This window comes from Necator americanus, chromosome II, assembly GCF_031761385.1.
Source record: "Necator americanus strain Aroian chromosome II, whole genome shotgun sequence".
Classification (NCBI taxonomy): domain Eukaryota; kingdom Metazoa; phylum Nematoda; class Chromadorea; order Rhabditida; family Ancylostomatidae; genus Necator; species Necator americanus.
Window position 1 is genome coordinate 39,530,701 of NC_087372.1, and position 18,079 is coordinate 39,548,779.

General features: G+C 38.2%; 1 protein-coding gene across 3 annotated transcripts; it reads left to right on the forward strand.

The window, feature by feature from the left end:
• Positions 1 to 1,775: 1,775 nt before the first annotated feature.
• RB195_020823 (uncharacterized protein) lies at positions 1,776 to 12,435 on the forward strand (the record flags this gene model as incomplete). 3 transcript variants are annotated; one of them, XM_064189309.1, is made up of 17 exons in its annotated part: positions 1,776 to 1,912; positions 1,967 to 2,075; positions 2,137 to 2,292; positions 2,344 to 2,389; positions 2,574 to 2,635; positions 2,843 to 2,992; positions 3,142 to 3,234; positions 3,312 to 3,407; positions 6,599 to 6,731; positions 10,694 to 10,817; positions 10,872 to 10,980; positions 11,049 to 11,204; positions 11,256 to 11,301; positions 11,481 to 11,542; positions 11,731 to 11,880; positions 12,104 to 12,196; positions 12,274 to 12,435. In XM_064189309.1, 17 exons carry the CDS (start codon positions 1,776 to 1,778, stop codon positions 12,433 to 12,435), a joined length of 1,884 nt encoding a protein of 627 aa, XP_064045190.1. The 3 variants fall into 3 exon arrangements, with proteins under 3 accessions (XP_064045190.1, XP_064045191.1, XP_064045192.1); XM_064189311.1 differs by lacking the exons at positions 1,776 to 1,912; positions 1,967 to 2,075; positions 2,137 to 2,292; ... (5 more) ...; positions 6,599 to 6,731; positions 10,694 to 10,817 and having other exon boundaries at positions 10,945 to 10,980; XM_064189310.1 differs by lacking the exons at positions 2,344 to 2,389; positions 2,574 to 2,635; positions 2,843 to 2,992; ... (8 more) ...; positions 12,104 to 12,196; positions 12,274 to 12,435 and having other exon boundaries at positions 3,312 to 3,473.
• Between the last annotated feature and the right edge of the window lie 5,644 nt (positions 12,436 to 18,079).

Sequence of the window (18,079 nt, forward strand, 5' to 3'; positions counted from 1 at the left end):
AAGTCTAACTTCCCTGGTTCATCTGAATCATCCATGAACTGATTGAATTGGTGTAAGCGATTGTGGGTGTGAAAATATCAGAGCGAAGTCATTGCTTTCTTTTTCTACTTGCATGTGATGTCCTATGTATCTCTCAAAGGGCAGAATTGGAACGAATTACAAAAAGCTTCATTTGTCGCATTTGAAATTTTCATTCATATAAACTCAGATGAGAAGTGTTTATTACTTTAACTGGGAAAAAAGTGAGCATTTCTATTCAATGTCAACCGTCAGAGGCATTTAGTTCCTTCTTCAGTGTGATTACGGCAGCTTACAGGTTTTTAGTATAATTCTTTCGCACTAACCCGGAAAGAATAGGTTATGTCAAATAGGACATTTTCTATCCTTTTTAGCAGAAGTTCTCTTTTGTTGGAACTGGGTATCGTAGGCCTATGCTACTTTCTCAAAGGTTATTTCCAGAATTCCACAAGACATGATCAAAATAATCTACAATATTGTAATTATCCTTGTAAATTGACGACATGACGGTACTACTCCTCCTGAGAAAATGAGCAGAGAGAAGGAAAACTAATGAAATGCTTCGACATACTGACATACGTTCCTTTACATTTACTTTAAATCTCGGCATATACGTAAGAAAACAAACACTTGAAAAAAAAACGTTAAACACATGAAGTCGGGATAGAATTTATTCAATTAAATGCCGTTCGCTTTCCAGATGGGTCAGGGTTTAAGGTTGAATAAAACGCAAAAGGAAATGGTTCGTAGCGATCACACGGTTGGAAAGATGTAGCGCATATTGTACTGCATGAACTATCCGTAATAAGCATCTACAAAGAAACATCAAGTATAAGCTTTCCTTCGTTATCCCAACTTACTGTTGATAAGATTTCAGCTTCAGAGATTCGTGAGAACAGTACCATGAAGACACCATTGTTAAATTGAGCGTTGCTTCTATCCGCACGCGATGACGCTGTTGCAATCGGATAAAAATTTTTAAAATTCCTTCCTCTTCGTTCGTCTATATCATTTCATCTCACACTCATCAATTTGAATTTTTGAGAATATCAATGCTCGTAATCTTGTTGTGTCATATTTGAAATATCATTGAAACGTCAGAAAAAGAGAACTCTTCCCTCTTTTTTGTTCAACTCTTACACTCTTGTAGATCACTTCAGATCCAGCATTACGGTATTCTCACAAAGGGTAATTGCCCCTATTTCAAACGTTTACGTTCCGTAATTAAATACTCTTATTTGCATATTGTGCGTACTCAAGATAATATATTTAATGTGTTACTTCCGATTTAGCAAATATAAGTCCGCTCCTTTTAAAGCCTCACTTACCAGGATGTGTTCACGTAAATAAAACGTCCTAGCATCTCAAAGCATATCAGAGGAACACCAAAATCGGAACCACTGGCGAATTAGAACAAACAGCTGCATGTTCTTAATACTACGTGTGTATTCACTTCTATAGCTAATAGGTATCAGTGAAGCTAATGTAATTTTCCAAAGCTAGTCAAACATGAAATTATCGGAAATGGGAGGAAATTTTCTTGATTAGAATGTTGTGTTAAATTATTGTTTCATTTTTCTACTAATTGCTTCTCACCCCATTGTTCATTCATTCGTTTATTCAATATACGTCGTGTCATTCGCAATTGTACGCTTCTAGGTAAATCAATCAGAGATTAAAGAAACTCCAGTTTCTACGCCCTCCTACCATATTTATCGTATTTTCTGAAGTGTTGTCAAGCAGGTGCATAGTTATTCATGACTTATGCGGAGCTTGACGTATGGGACTATATATTTTTCACTTTTGAAACCATTTTGAATGTTCTGTTTGTCCCTATCGTATGTTTTCTTTTCTACATATGTATCACACAAAAGAACTTACATGTGAATTTTAGGTGAGCATCTTTCAATTTCTTTTGACTTATGTCGAACAAATTCGTTTATTTGAGGTCAACGCTGTTCGTAACAGGTGTTGGATACTTAATTTGTGCAATACATAGGCTAGTACTTGTGCCGACGAGACTGTGCTGTATAGCCCGGCGAATGACACCTTTTGTGGTTAGTTGTACCACTTATTACTTCTCATTCATATGGACAATTTACCCGTGTTGTTGCCCAGAATCAAATTATGGTCGCCCAGTTCACTGGAGGTTACATCGCAGTATTCGGCTGGTTATTTGTTGCTGTGGAAAGAGCCACAGCAACTGTTTTTACCAATAAATATGAGGCGAATTGTACTGGGTGGCTAATGCCGACTGTACTTTGTGGCGCTGTGGTGGGATTTTACATAAAATTTTGTTTCGTAAAGGATCTCAATGTTATTTAGTTAGTTCTGACGGCTCTGGTCGACGTCCTTGGCATTTTCAAACTGGGTGAGCGACGTTGACATTACCTCTGTCAAAATGATTCTGTATGATCGCGTAATAAAATAAAGCTCACCTTGTTTCTCTTTTCGTGAACCACTATCATCATTTTGTTTAAAAATACCATTAACCAAAAATAAATTACTATTACGCCCTATGAAGAATCGGGAATTATGAGTTGTATTATTTTCAGTTAACAACTTTCGACTGTACCTGATTAGTCTAAATACTTTTCTAATTGCTGTCTCTTTTGTGGTGAGTTTTAACTCTACTTATCGCTTGTGTACACGTTCTCATTCGGAGTGCAGTGTTTTATGAGAAAACCGTTACATTCTGTATCCGACATTTCTTTTCTTTCTTATAGCAGGAATTACAGAAAGTATCAAAGTTTTGGAGAAGAAGATCCTGTAAATGTAAATCCTGTAAATGGCTTAAAAGGCACAAAAAATTTCATATTTCTAGGCGTTCATCATAATAGTGCTATTCAACAAATCAGCTTATCGCAATCGACACAATACTATGATGCAACTGGGCAGTCGTTACCAATTAGATGAAAATATACGGGGAGCCTGTTATGTTATTCCAGTTGCCCTCAACGATCTTATAGTGAAGGTTCAGTTAACAACAAACATAATGTTATCAGCTTCGCTGTTTATTATGGTCTTTGTGAACTGGATTTTTATTCACAATAATCTCAAAATATATGGCAAACAAGGTTTTCTGAGAATGTTTCAAAGTTATCTTTGCTCCTAATAATTTAGATTATCTTTTCCTGTCTAATGGGGTACTCGATGTTCTTCACAGATATTCCACTCGGCCAAAACACCAGTCATTTGAGTCATGCATATGACCTTGTTGGTTCACTCTACTTTTAGAACTTTATTCTTTTTGAAGTATGCAGTCTAAGCCACATAATTCGCATATCTTTCAGTTGTCAGCCTATCAGCGGACATTTTTCGGATTAGCCCTGACGCTTCGAAGTCAGAAATTGGACCACATCATGAAGCGGGAAAAGAAAACTGTGAAGGTAACAGCGAATGAGGCCCCAGCAGCATCCAATTACCACAAAGAACTTAGAGCAATGTGGTCTTGATAATTTGTAGCGTTTTTTTCTATCTTTGTAAATCTTTCATTTACTTCATGTTCTATTAATCTAAAACAATAAAATTCCTATAGTGAATGTTAACAATTAGCTCCTTTAAAAAAAAAGTGTGACAAATGGCGACTCGTCATTGTGAGTTTTCAACTACAGTTGGAAGTCCAATTTATATCTGATAATGGATTAATTTGCTCCACTTTACACCGAAACGCTTTTGCGTTGTCCGCAGCTGCACCACAGTTTCTACTTCATCCTATGGTCGCCTTATCGACCATACGCACATTAGACTGGGATGCAGTATAACAGGATTCTAACTAGGTTCTAAATCTCAGCCAAAGCACAGAGTCATGGTAGTAGATTGCGGTATCTGCTCATCATTTTCAGTTGTCCCCGTGAAGAAACAGCGTGGGAACCGCTTGTTTGTGAGAGTCATAGCCAGTAGTGTTGTTTGACTACCGATTCAAAGTCCCCGGCGGGACCTACTGTGCCTTCTCTCCAACAATTCGCAGTATAAGCAGTGCGCTTAACGAGCCTACGTCCCAAAATGGCGGCCGGCAGAGTGACAGAGCAACTGCCGCTAAAGAGAGTATGCCCTCATGATTGCTGTCAATCCTAAAGGTAACTCTTGTTCAGCCCTCTGCATGCGACATTCAGCTCCTGTCGTGACCCTTGCACGTAGACTCATGCACCAGCGAAACTAATCACCATGCTTTTGTGTAGTGCCGGCCCAATGATAAAGGGGATTACGACACGAGATGGGACAGCTTAGGACAACGAAAGTTCCTGATTATCGCCTTCTGCGCGACAACACCACCGTTTTTCTCAAGGATCGCTCTGAAAAGGAGTGGTGGGCACCGTTGAGAAGGATCCAGAGCCGACTGTCCGGATCCGGAGGGAGTTATGCTGGGTTAGCCACCACAAAGAAGCCTATTCCTTCGAATCCCATAGGCTCACGGTCTCGTCCCCGTGGGAGTGGTTATTACTCGGCGGTATAGTGTGGTACGAGGCCATGCCACAGTGGTTGGATGGATAATGGTTCTCGAGTTAATGTGGTGAATGGTTAGCGGTTCGACACCCATGGAGCGCAGCCAACAGTGGTTAATGTGGTTTACTGCGGTTGTTGCTGTGTCCAAAACTACGACGAGGCTGAAATATCGAGCTAAACACGACATTAAACACACATTCATGGAAATGAAAAAGGACTGACCTCGCACGTTCTGAGAAAGCCCTTTTATACGTTGGCTGGCGTGTGGAAGCTACCGTAGTGCCTTTGCCAATTGCACTTTCCCGCGCGCCTGCTGGGAAAGTCGTTAAAAACCTACCATCTCTTCTTCACTCTCCAATACCGCCCATCTCGCAAGTGAAAAAGAAGAAAGTTTAATTTTATTGAAGCAGATCTATTGCGATCTATTGAGAATTGTGAGCTGCCATTACTGTACTTGAGAAGTCCATGATATGCCCTGTATAATGCAATGCTTCATTATATCAGTTTTTTATGTGCATAAAATCAGACGATCACCAACTCTTTTGAAAAGAAATAGTTAATCCCCTAAGGATCGTTTGTGGTCAGATTGTCATAGAGAAAGAACAGGTCAAAGTGTCTGTAACTCTCTCTTTGAATGGCAGTTTCTGATGGACCAAATTAGAGAACATATTGGGACTGGATGGAACGTACATAGCTGACAAAATCTCTGTAATAAATAATAAATCTATCCTCGCAGACGAACGAGAAAATGTGATTGTAACAGATCTTAAGAAATGTGAAAACAGCTCGGCACTAGGTTAATTTGAAAGTCGAGAAAAGTGAGATGTCGTCTCACATTTCACTTTTCTCAGTTTTCAAATTACCCTAGTTGAGCGGGGAGGAACCTCTTTTTTTGCGAACTAGAATTTGTTTGAAGTCAAAACTGTCTCCTGAATAGATTTTTCATGAACGATTAAAAACCCGTACTTTGGTTCCGCTTGGCTTTCTCACTGCATTGTAAGAAGCGTTGCTAAAGTCAATAAGCGAGTGTTGGGAAATAGAAACGAGTAGTACTACGCGACAAAGAATAAGCGAAGGCATTGCTATATCCTCCACGTTGTTTGTTTCTAGACTCAACCCGGCTCAAAGATAATCCATCCCCTGTTGCGCACTACAATTAAACAGCTTAAAAAAAGGTTTTGAAGGTCAGTAATGTTCGGTCGCATAGGTAATGGATGAGATATCGAGCAAGGATAGTGACAAAGAAAGCACTACCTCTTTTCAAAAAAAACCATCAATAGTAGCGTCAATTGAAGTGAGATTTCCCTTCAAATTCCACAAAGATAAAGATCAGGTGATGTTCATGTCAAGGAAATGTCGACAAGATAATCTTTAACTTTCATTTACATGAAAGTGTTTTTCTGAGTTAATTACGCACAAGAGAAAACGATCTACTTCAACAGTTTTAGAGTGACGTTTTCTAATGTGGCGGGTGTCTTTAAAGGCATCATCCCACGAATCTCAGGTGGTACGGATTTCAGGTGAAGTATTCGTATACGGGATAGTAGATTATGGAGAGTGGGGTGATTCCGTCCATTTCTTCCTAATTGCCGTAAAAACGGCCCGGAAGATGCGGCGCGTGCACAAGGCTGGCGCGCTCCAGTCGAACTCCATGTAGAAAATAGTGCGCCAGAACGCCCGAAGCCGTATCTTCCGGGCGGTTTTTTTTACAGCAATAAGGAAGAAATGGACGGAATCACCCGCCTCGCCATAATCTACTGCATTTATCCCACAAATTTTAGACACCGAGAGCAATCGGAGCTGTTAATGCACACACGTAAAAACTCGTCCGCAGAAATGATTTACGCGTAAAAGGAGAAAAAATTCCGCAAAACGTGAAATTCAATTAAGTTACGAATGAGTGAAAGAAAAATTCTATTCGTCCAATATCGCGTACTTATTTTGCCTGACGCGTTTTAGGTAACACGGTATCGAGTGGTGTTTCTAGACCTGTGGAGAGAGTTGTACGTTCTCGTCTTGGTACATTTGAAATACGCTCAGGCGCCTACCAACTAGCCGAGATGTGATAACCTTGAGAATTCCTTTTCAAGCAAAAGCAGTGTTCAAGTAAATATGTGCAAGAGTAGACGTTAAGGTTATCGACGGAATGTTGTTGTCAAAATTGTGCTGCACTCGTCCGAAATGTAAGGATCCCGCTCTTTATGAGCTCATACTTGTAGTCGCCCATTTGTCCAATCTAAAAAAGTCGTTGAAATTTGTCGGTAAAGGTAAGGACGTTCCTGATCAGGGCAACGAAAAAAGAACTAAAGTTGCTGCAACGACCCCGCTGATCGCTCTTTTACTCTAAGTTGGTTTCCGGAGCCACTACTAATTATCATGGATTCACGGCTGGTTGTAATTTGTATAAATTACGAGACGGTGCAACTAGAGGACTCATGTATCAGACTGCATGCATTTGACTAATAATCTTCAGAAACGCTTCCGGAACCACGTGAATGATCCGAGTACTTTTTATCCAGTTCTGTACATAGTTTGAGTTTCGTGAAACCAAAATACGATATAAACTTCACTCGAAAATTTAAAATATTTTTTCCAATTAAATCTGTTTTCTCGCAGGCACATTCACACATTTTATAGCACTACTAATTTTTTTTTACCTGTCTTCTAGACTCTTACAATTTACCAACATTTTACAATGCTACTGAAATAAAACGTCCGTTAATTGACACAATTCTCACGGAATACACTGATTGTGGAAATATACGAAGTGAAATCAAGTTTTTTCACCATTCATACTCATACGACTCATTACCTATCGTTTAAAATCATGTATATTTCTTTTATATATTACCTTGAATAGACGAATGGAAAGAAAATTTCTATTTCATCCGGCCGATCCTATTTTTGATAGCTTAAAGGCGAATGCAGGAAGACATCCTGTATTACTCTAGTGAGCTCAAAGTTCGAGCCAAAATTGCTTCATGACATGGATAGCAAAAGCTTACCTCGATGATGGATTTCTCGTGTCTGTTACCTACAGTAGAATCGCTAATTCGCGTCTTTTTCGTCTTTTTTTCATAACTCACTTCAATTTGATCTCTATCATAATATCTATGCATCAATCGATTCGTAATCGTAAGATCTATCGATTCAAAAATTAATTAGAATTTTTGAAACCGAGCACTAAAAGAGTTTTTGAAAAAATTACCTGCGGATACGTATTAGCAAGGGTGACTCCGAGATAATTGCGCCCCAAGGATATATGATTTTTGACGCGAATATTTTGCTTGAAAAGCGGAATTTTAATCATATATTCGTAATGTACATATTATTACGAGCATTTTGGTATCTCTCACGGCTGTAGTTTCGAAACATCGGAGATGTTGAAATTTTAACGGTGGTGGCCTATTTCAGTCCCGATAACAATAGACATAAGTAGTTAAAAGGTTTTTTTCTGGTAAAATCTACCAGGAAACTATTTTTTGTGCGACATTTTTTCTAACGCATCAAGATTTTAGGGTTTTTTTTTCGGGCTTAAGTTGTAACTTCGTTGTTTCTTATTGATCATTATTATTTTCGAAGGTTCGTAAATCGTTAACAAGCGGAGCGTCATCTCTGCCAGTACAACAGCTTATAGAACAGCTCCGTATCTTCGGAATACCGAAGAGATCATCATCGCACTTCCTGGCAAAGAACAGTTCTCGACCGGTAAAGATGTAAAATTTTCCCTTTCAGTTTTACAGAACGTATCCGCAGGTAATTTTTTCAAAAACTGTTTTGGTGCTGGGTTTCAAAAATTCTAATTAATTATTGAATCGATACATCTTACGATTACGAATCGATTGATGCATAGATATTATGATAGAGATTAAATTGAAGTGAGTTATGAAAAAAAAAGACGAAAAAGACGCGAATCCGCGTCTTTTTCGTCCTCTGTCGAAGAATTAGCGATTCTACTGTACTTCCCTGTGATTAAAAGAGTTCGCAGACAATTTCCCTGAGAGTTGCAATTACCCCGTACCTACGGATACGACAAATACTCATTTCCTCTTTTTCTCCGAGGATAATTTGCAAGCCTAAAAAAGCCATCTGCTTCTATGAATGAAGTGTCAGTGCTGCATATTTCTGACGTAGTCTCTTCTCTTCATTTCATTTACCCGTAAAATTCGCAGTAGTACATTAAAATATCACGAAATAATTAGAATGCCGCTGGAATCGCCAGCAGTTTTTATTTTCTTCCGAAAGGGATGCAGCAGTAAGCTCCTGATGTACAATATTAGAATTTCGGAGTGACTTTAAATTTATTATTTAAATTAAATTTAAATTTTAAATGAATTTAAAAGACTGACTGACACATCAATCTACATCATCAATCTACTCACCCCTGATGCAGTCACGTTTGACTTTGTTCATTTCGCCAATCTAACTTTTGACTCTTACTTGTACGTTCCAGGAAGCAGCGCTTTTTTAGGGATCTCTTTGAACCTCTCTATAAGATGAACGAATTGATGTAAGCGTTTGGGTGTCACGAGGAAAATTCGCATGCATTGCGGTCGCTCAGTAGAGGATAAAAAAGGAAAGCATGAAATCTTTCGCTAGAGCCAATGTCAAACTTCCCTGGTTTATATTCTACCTCCTCCATAGACCGATCGAATTGGTGTAAGCGATTGCATGTGTGCAGGTATCAGAACGAAGAATTTATATTTTTTTCTACGTTCGTGAGATATCCTTTCTCTTAAAGGGCAGAGAAGGAACGAATCGCACAAAAACCTCAATGTCGAATTTGAAATTAGAAATTCAGACGTGAAGAACGTGAACATTTCTATTTTATTTTAAAAGTTACAGACTCTTAATTTCTTCTTCCTGTGATTATGGCAGCTTACAGCTTTTTGGTATAATTTTTGTTGCGTTAAATCGGACATAATAGGTTACGTTAAATAAGGGTCTTTCATCACAATCCTTTTACGCAGTAGTACTCTCCTATTGGAACTGCGTATCCCTAATATGTATTACTTTCACAATGAGAATGGAGAATTCCATAGGTCACTTTGTCAAAATAATTCCAGAATTTTTTCGTACCTAAACCGTAGAGACCATAGTAATAAACACCATAGTAATCATATAATAGTCCACAATAAGCATCTGAATGGTCTGAATGGGGTGGGTGGGGCGCAGTCCGTTGGAGGTTCCAACGATCGATCAGAGGTTCGAATTCTCCCTAGTGCTCACCAAGCCTTTCATCACTTAAGGGTCAATAAATTGGTACCAGACTTGTCTGGGAGGACAAAAACACTGATTTGATACATCGGCTAGCCCCCGCAAGTTGCAATATATAGGCTAGTTACACATTCGTAAATCCCAAACGATTTTAAATTGAAGTGAACTTGGTGGCGCATCGCAAGCGGACTGACTGACACTTTATCCTTTTTACCCTTTAAGCATCTAAATAGAAGCACTAAAAACAATCTTTCCTTGCTATGCCGCTTTAGGTCTTCATAAATTTCAGCCGATTTCAGAAGCTCATTAAAACAGTACCGAGAAGAAAGTACTGTTAAATTGAGTGTTATTTACTATATCATTAAATCCACGATTAAATCCACCTTGCTACTACTTTGAATTCAGCATTGCAGTATTCTCACAAGCGGTAATTATCCCTATTTCAAACGCCTACGAACCGTAATCAAACACTCCTATATGCATAATGTGCGTATTTAAAGTAAGACATTTAGTGAGTAGCTTCTGCTTTAATTAACACAAGTTCGCTCTTTTTCCAAAGCCAGCACTTTACAGGATGTTTTACACGTAAAAAACGTCCCAGCGTCTCAGAGAACGTGAAAGGGACGTGCAATATCGAATTAGCTTACCAATTAGAACAAACAGCTACATGTTTTCGATGATACATATGTATTCACTTCTATAACTAATAGGTAACGTTGAAGCTAATGTAATTTATCAAAGGTAGTCAAACATAAAATTATTGGAAATGGAAGAAAATTCTCTTGTTTAGAATTAATCTATTGTTGCTTCAATATATTATTCACCTCTCATTCACATCTTCATTTATTCGTTTATTCAATATATCATGTCATGCACAAAGAAAAATGTCATACTTCTAGGTAAAACAATCAAGACTTGAGGAAATTTTATTATATTTCCTTCGTCGTTGTACGGAATTTGTATTTTCTAAAGGGTAATCAAGCAGTTGCATTTTTCTACATGAATTATGCAGAGCTTGACGTATGGAACTACGTATTTTTCATTTTTGAAACCACTTTGAATGTTCTATTTATTCCTATCGTATGTTTTCTTTTCTACATATGCATCACACAAAAGAACTTGCATGTGAATTTTAGGTGGGTATCTTTCAATTTATTTTCTCTCCTGTTAAATAACTTCGTTTATTTGAGGTCAACGCTGTTCGTAACAGGTCTTGGATACTTAAGTTGTGCAATACATAGGCTAATACTTGTCCCGACGAGAATGTGCTGTATAGCGCAGCGAAATACTCCTTTTGTGGTTGGTTGAACCATATATCATCTCATATTTTCATTTGCATATTAACAATTTATCCCCTTGTTGCTCAGAATCAGCTAGCGATCGTCCAGTCCGTTGGAAGTTACATCGCAATATTCGGCTGGGTGTTTGTTGCCGTCGAAAGAGCCGCAGCAACTGTATTTACGAACAAATATGAGGCGAATTGCAATGGATGGTTAATGCCGACCGTACTTTGTGGCACTGTGGTGAGATTTTACATGAATTTCTATTTCAGAGAAGATGTGAGCGTTATTTAGGTAGTTCTGACAGCTCTGATCATGGTCGTTGGCTATCTTAGATTGGGTGAGTTGACGCTAGCACCACCAAATGTGTATGATCGCGTAATCCAATAAAACTCAAAATACTTCTGTTTGGTGTTTGTCGTTCTACTATCATAATTTTTTTTTCAAAAATACCATCAGCTGTACATAAATTACTATTATTTCTGAAGAATTAAGAATTATAAATTGTATTATTTTCAGTTAACAACTTTGAAATGTACATTATGGGTCTAAATTCTTTCCTTATTGCCGTCTGTTTTGCGGTGAGTTCTAACTCTACTTATCGGTTAGGTCGGAGTTCTCATTCGGAGTGCATTTTTCTACGAACATAGCCTTGAATTCTCTATTGAACATTTCTTTTCTTATAGAAGGTACTCCCGAATGTGTCAAAGTATAAGAGAAGAGAATCTTGTGAAGCGTTCAGAAAATCGAAAAAGTTTCATATTTCTAGGCGTTCATCATAATAGTGCTATTCAACAAATCGGCTTATCGGAAACGACACAATTCTATGATGCAACTGGGGAGTCGTTACCAAATAGATGAAAATATACGGGGAGCCTGTTATGTTATTCCAGTTGCCCTCAACGATCTCATAGTGAAGGTTCAGTTAACAGCAAACGTAAAATTATCAGCTTTACTCCTTATTTGTTATTTGTTTTATCCTCTTTTGTTGTTTGTGAACTTTTTTTTCAACATATTTTCATCACAGAGGCAACGAAGATTTTTTCGAATTGTTCCAAAGTTATCTATATTTTAATAATATATAATGTTATTTTAGGTCATCTTCTTATTATTATATATTCATCTTATAATCAGTATTCTAGGTCATCTTCTTCTGTCTATTGGCGTACTCGTTATTCTTCACAGATATTCCACTTGGGCAAGACACCACTCATTTGAGTCACGCTTATGATGTTGTTGGTTAACACTACTTATGGAACCTTTCCCTTTTTGAAGTACATAATCTCATGTATTCTAGTTGGATATTTTTCAGTTGCTGGCCTACCAGCGGATATTTTTCGGATTAGCGTTAACGATTCGAAGTCAGAAAGTGGACCACATCATGAGGCGAGAAACGAAAACCATGAAGGCAACCGCAAATGAGGCACCAGCAGCATCTAATTACCACAACGAACTTAAAGCAATGTGGGCATAATGACTGAAAGTTATTTTCTGTCTTTGTAAATCTTTCATCTACTTTATGCTCTATCGACGTGAAGCAGTGAAATTCCAAAAGTGAATGTTGATTATTAATTTTAAAAAAAAACGTGACAAATTGTTACTCGGCACCTTGGATTTTCAACTGCAATTGGATGTTTTACTTACATCAGATAATTTTTAAGGTTTTTTCCCTCACTTCAAATCGTAGCGTTTCTGTGCTATCCGCAACGGCACCACAGTTTTAACCATGTCGAATGGTCGCTTTATGTTCTGTAGATGCTTTATACATGGAGGCGGCATATCACAATCTTCACGTGTTGTAAGAAGAGATCCTAATTTTTTGAAGCAGATCCCTTGCGAAAGTAGTGTAAAAAATCAAACAGAAAAGTGTATGTTTCCACTAGCAATACTTGAGACGTCCACGATATCCCCATGTAATGCAATGCTTAGTTTTTTTTTTATGTGAAGTCGGTCAAACGTTCGCCATCCTTTCAAAAAGAAATAATTGCTCCACTAAGGATCATTTACGGTAAGGTTCCCGTATGTATAGCTCACAGTGTGTAATCTGCAATACCTTTAAGAGAAAGGGTCCAAAAACCAATCTAATTGTTCATAATTACCAATAACTCTTGCACCTAACTCATTTGATTTCTTTTTTCTCCCTTCGACTACCTTTTTTCTTTGCATAACATGGCTTGTTGACATTAACCGAATCTAATTACACGCGCGTGAGAAAAACATTTTACTGAAGTAAAAAAGCAACAGCCATAGGACCTCCAGGAAACTCCAGGATATGACCACCCAATACTTTTTCCTTTCCATTGTTTTTTTTTGTTTTTTCTTTGTTTTGTCATTTCGGTGTATTCCAGGCTGTTATGTGGTTGAGGGAAAATGTCAGAAGATTATGCGAAAAAAATTGGTCACGGTTTGTATGGTGAATGAGAACTAAACTATGAAGGACAGAAGACAGTTCAAAGCGGAAAAATCTTAAAAGTAGAAAACCAGATATACTGGAAACGACACGGTGTAACGAAAAAAAAATGCGAAATTTTCCAACATTCACAGATAGTTCACAAAAATTAAGTTATTATTTTGGAGTTATTTTGGAACAACAAACTTTACTAAGAGCAAGTTTTTTCTCTTTATTGGTGCTGATCACTTTATCTAAAAAACTTGCAAAAAAAGATCTTTTGGTTTAAGTTTCCTCAATCAGCTGTTTCTTAAATTTTATGGCAACATACCAAGACGGCAATAACATAGTAGAACGACGACAAAATGAGGGAGAATATGAACAAGTTGTACGGATACATGGATGCATGGCGTTCGACTGAGATTCACGCCCTTTAGACATCTAGAGTGGTACTGGTGTGAGTAGTCTAAGAGTACTCTTCTTGAAGCACGGGAGCGAGCACTTCCCAAGTGGTTTAATTTAAACACGGAAACACAATTTAAATTCAGATGCTCATTCAAATTAAGAGGCGAAACGTGCAAAACCGAGAGACATCACGAACTGAAATTGAACCAGATCCCTTTGCGCTGAGTGCCGGCACTTATACCCTTTTGGGTAGAGGATCGTTTTAGCAAGAAAGCAGCGGCTGTGTTCCTACATTATTGTTGACAGAGAGATGTGAGCTGTCCTGCTCTGAGTCTCCTCTGAACAGCAACATCGGTCATTAGTCGGCAGGACCCTGTCACGACTCTCCAGATCCGAAGAGGCTTCGGCTAGCCTTTAAATGGCTTCCAGCCCTTCCGAGTCCATGAGTTCCCACGGTTCTGTTGCTCTGTCCCAACTCTCTCTCGATTACATGCGAGGTTTATCGTAAATATGTCAATACAAATAGCATATGCCAATAACGTAATATATGAACACTCGCAGATGGAGCATATATTACAGCGGAGCAAGTTTAAAGAAAAGAAAGGTTTAATGGAGCATGGCCTTCGACATGGTTTGTAGATATGGGTTTGGCGGATCACGTTCCGTAGAGTGCGGCCAGCTGATAGGTAAAGAGGCGTAAATTGTGGTATAAGGTGTGCACACGTGCTTTGAAGTACATTCAAATGCGAAACGAAATGCACCGATGTGATCGAGTGAGTAGAAAATGGACTCGCTCATCGCCAGACAATCATCGAATGCAGATGCCACCTCATTTTGGTGAATATTTGCGTGAGAAGCTCGCCTAACTTTTTGGTAGTGCAGTAAATGACACAAGAGGAGGTACACTTGAGCCGTCTGCGATATTTTTCTTGGACGAAGTTGCCTCTCATATAGAATTATTAAGATAAAACGAGGAAATTTCACTTTTCACCGAGTAGTTAGCAGTCATGAGGGGGCGCAGTCAGTTAGTTTTAATTAGAGTTGAAGACCCTAAGACGAGTTATTACTTCCGCATACATTTGCCAGCTATGACGGCAGTCGTACTACAATCTTGCAGCAGTGGTCGATGTAGGACGGCGCCAACATCTGCTCGTATCTTGAAACATTCACCTGTAGACTTGCCTAATTTTAGAACTTTACAGCTAGTGATTGAGCGTACGTTTATTTCTTACGTTTCCTCACATATGTCTAGATACTATTTACCAACCAGATTGTTTTTGATCAGATTTGGGATAACCCGACAGCAGTGGTTCTAAGTACATAATAAGTGAAGGCAGCAATGATCGCTCTATCGGTGAATACATTATGCGCAAAATTTTTCTTCTTCTAGGCATTGCTCTAATTGATGTACTTTACGGACGTGTAGCACAACAAGAAATTAGTGGCAATTGAGAAACCAGAAAAACTAGAGTCGTCTAACATCCTTGTAGTGTGAAGATAACCGAAGAAGATGATCTCTATTCATTTTATTCTTCTGCAGCTTTCATTTTCGGTTTTAAAAGTCTGTTAATTGTTTTCTTCTCGTCGATATTGCTGCAAATCCCCGCACCTAGCATGAGTGGGTGGTCTATTACCTTCCTGACGTTAAAATACTGTGTACGAGCAATCAGCAATTCAAAATTACCGGCAATGCGCCTTCGTATACAAGTAATTGTACTGATAATCGTCATCCTTGTCCTAAAAATGAACAGTTACACCTCCTAGCAAAAGGATTATGCACGAATCGCAGCGTTTTTTAAACCTATGCCTGCACTGCGCCTTATTTTCTTTCCTTTTTTTCTACTTTAAAAACAAAGGCTTCAGTTAACATCACCACTGGCCATAATCAGTGAGGGACTCTTTCAAGAAAAAAAAAACATAATAAACATCTCATAATAAAAAAAAACAAAGAACATCCGTTATAAAAATTAAATAGAAACTAAATAAAGTTGAAAAGCACTCGAAAAATGGGAAAAAAGTCACCACGTTAGAAGATTCGGTTGCACAGTGTTTATTACCGTAAGCTTCATAAACAATGTGCATATCAGATGTTTGGCTTTGCATCTGTCTCAAATAAATTGTGCTTTTCTCCAGTTTTCAGGATTTTGTCTTTTCCTGTGAAGAGGACACCCATCATGGAAAACCGCATCCTTCTCATTTAACCCAAAAATTGTAGACACCGAGAGCCTTCGGAGCTGTCAGAGCAGACGTGAAAACTCGTACGCAGAAATAATTTACACGTTGCCATAAAAGGGGGAAAATTTCCACTAGCCTGGAATTTAATTAAGTTACGAATAAGCTAAGACAAAATTCTATTCATACAAAATTATGCTCTTATTTTGTCTGACGCGGTATCGAAGCAAAAACAGTGTTTGAGTATGTCCAAATGTAGATGTTAAAGGTCATCGGAGCATTTTTGTTGTCAAGAGGGTACTTACTTATCCAATATGTAAGGCTCCCGCTATACATGGGTCCTTCCTCGCTCAATCTCCAAACGTGGTATTTTTTCGTCGCGACGATCAAAGGGAAATCTAACGTGGCTATTAAATTAAAACTTGACGGAAATGTAAAGACGTTCGTCGTAATCGGGAATGAAAGGGAAGAAATGTTGCTGAAGCACCCGCTTTTAACCGATCCCCGTTCTTTTATTCTATGTTACTTTCCTTAGCCATTACTAATTATCATAGATTCACGATCGAATGTATACTGCATAAATTACGAGATAATACGACAAGAGGACACATGAATAAGGCTCATCCAATTCTTTTAATATAGTTTCTAGGAGATAAACCAAAATTAGCAACAGATTCCCTTCTTAATTCGAGATATTGAAATATCTTTTTCAGTTAGATCTGTTCTTCCACGGACTCACTCACATATTTTACAGTACAAAGTCTCATAAAAAAATATACAAAGTTTTGTAGTCAAAAGTGAAAGGAGCCGCAACTAATTATCATAGATTTATGACTGCTTATAATTTGTATGAAATACGAGATGAAGCGACGAGAGGACTTACGTATCAGGCTGCATGAATTTGACTAAAAATCTTCAGAATCCCTCCGGAACTACATAACTGATCCGAGTACTTTTTCTTCAATCCCTTCACATTATCTGTAAGCGAAGAGCCAAAATAAGTAACAAACTTTATTCGAAAAGTTGGAATCTCATTTCAATTAGATCTGTTTTTCTGCAGAAGCACTCACACATTTCATAGCACTGCTCATTTTTTTCCCCACTGGCTTCCAGACGACTCTTACAATTTACCGACATTTCACTACTGCTACTGAAATAAAACGTACGTTAATGGACGCAATTCTCACGGAATCGAGTGACCGTGGTAATGTGCGGAGTGAAATCAAGTTCAATTACCATTCATACTTATGCGACTCATTACCTATGCTTTGAAACTATGTGCATTTCTCTTAAAGGCATCACCCCATAAATTTTCGGTGGTATAGATTTTAGGTGGTATTATATATTGAGTGCTATTTTCTACAACGAGTTCGATTGGAGCGCACCACCGTTGAGCACGTGCGGCATCTTCTGGGCCGTTTTTTCTTCACGACAATTAGGAAGAAGTGGAAGGAATCACACTACTGCCCATCATCTACGACCCCGTATAGGCATTGCCCACCTACTACCTCGGATTCGTGGGGTGATGCTTTTGAATATTACTTGAAATTTTCTATTTTATCTGTCCGAAACTTCAGCTAGAACTAGAACGCAGGAACCTTGTGTGTCCTCAAAAATCCTTGTGTCACTCAAAACAAATTTAAGATTGATTCCGGCCCAATGATATCTTCATTATATAGGCAACAAATTTTGCGTCGATGATGGATTTCTCCTCGCTACCATTGTGTTACCCACTTCCCCGTGATGATAAGAGTTTGCATGCAATTTCTCTCAGAGTTATCCTTTACCTAAGTATGCAATAAAGATTCATTTTCTCTTTATTTCTGAGGATAATTGGCAAGCTTAAAAAAGGATAGCTGCAGAAAAATCGCTTGCATTGAGGTCTCTCATGCGAGGATAACGAAAGACGAACAAAAAATCTTCCGCTAGAGGTACAATCAAGCCGCAGTTAAAATTCCTTGATTCCAGCCTTTTAAGCACTCAACGTTGCGCTCTCCTCAAGACATCAGGTGTTCTCCAGTTCTAAGCAAACTCAATCATTAGATTTTATTTATTATATTTATTATTTATTTATATTTATATGTTTTATTTTTATTTATTTTTAAACAAGAACAGTGTTCTTCAAACTAGACACACACAGCTCGCTCCAGTT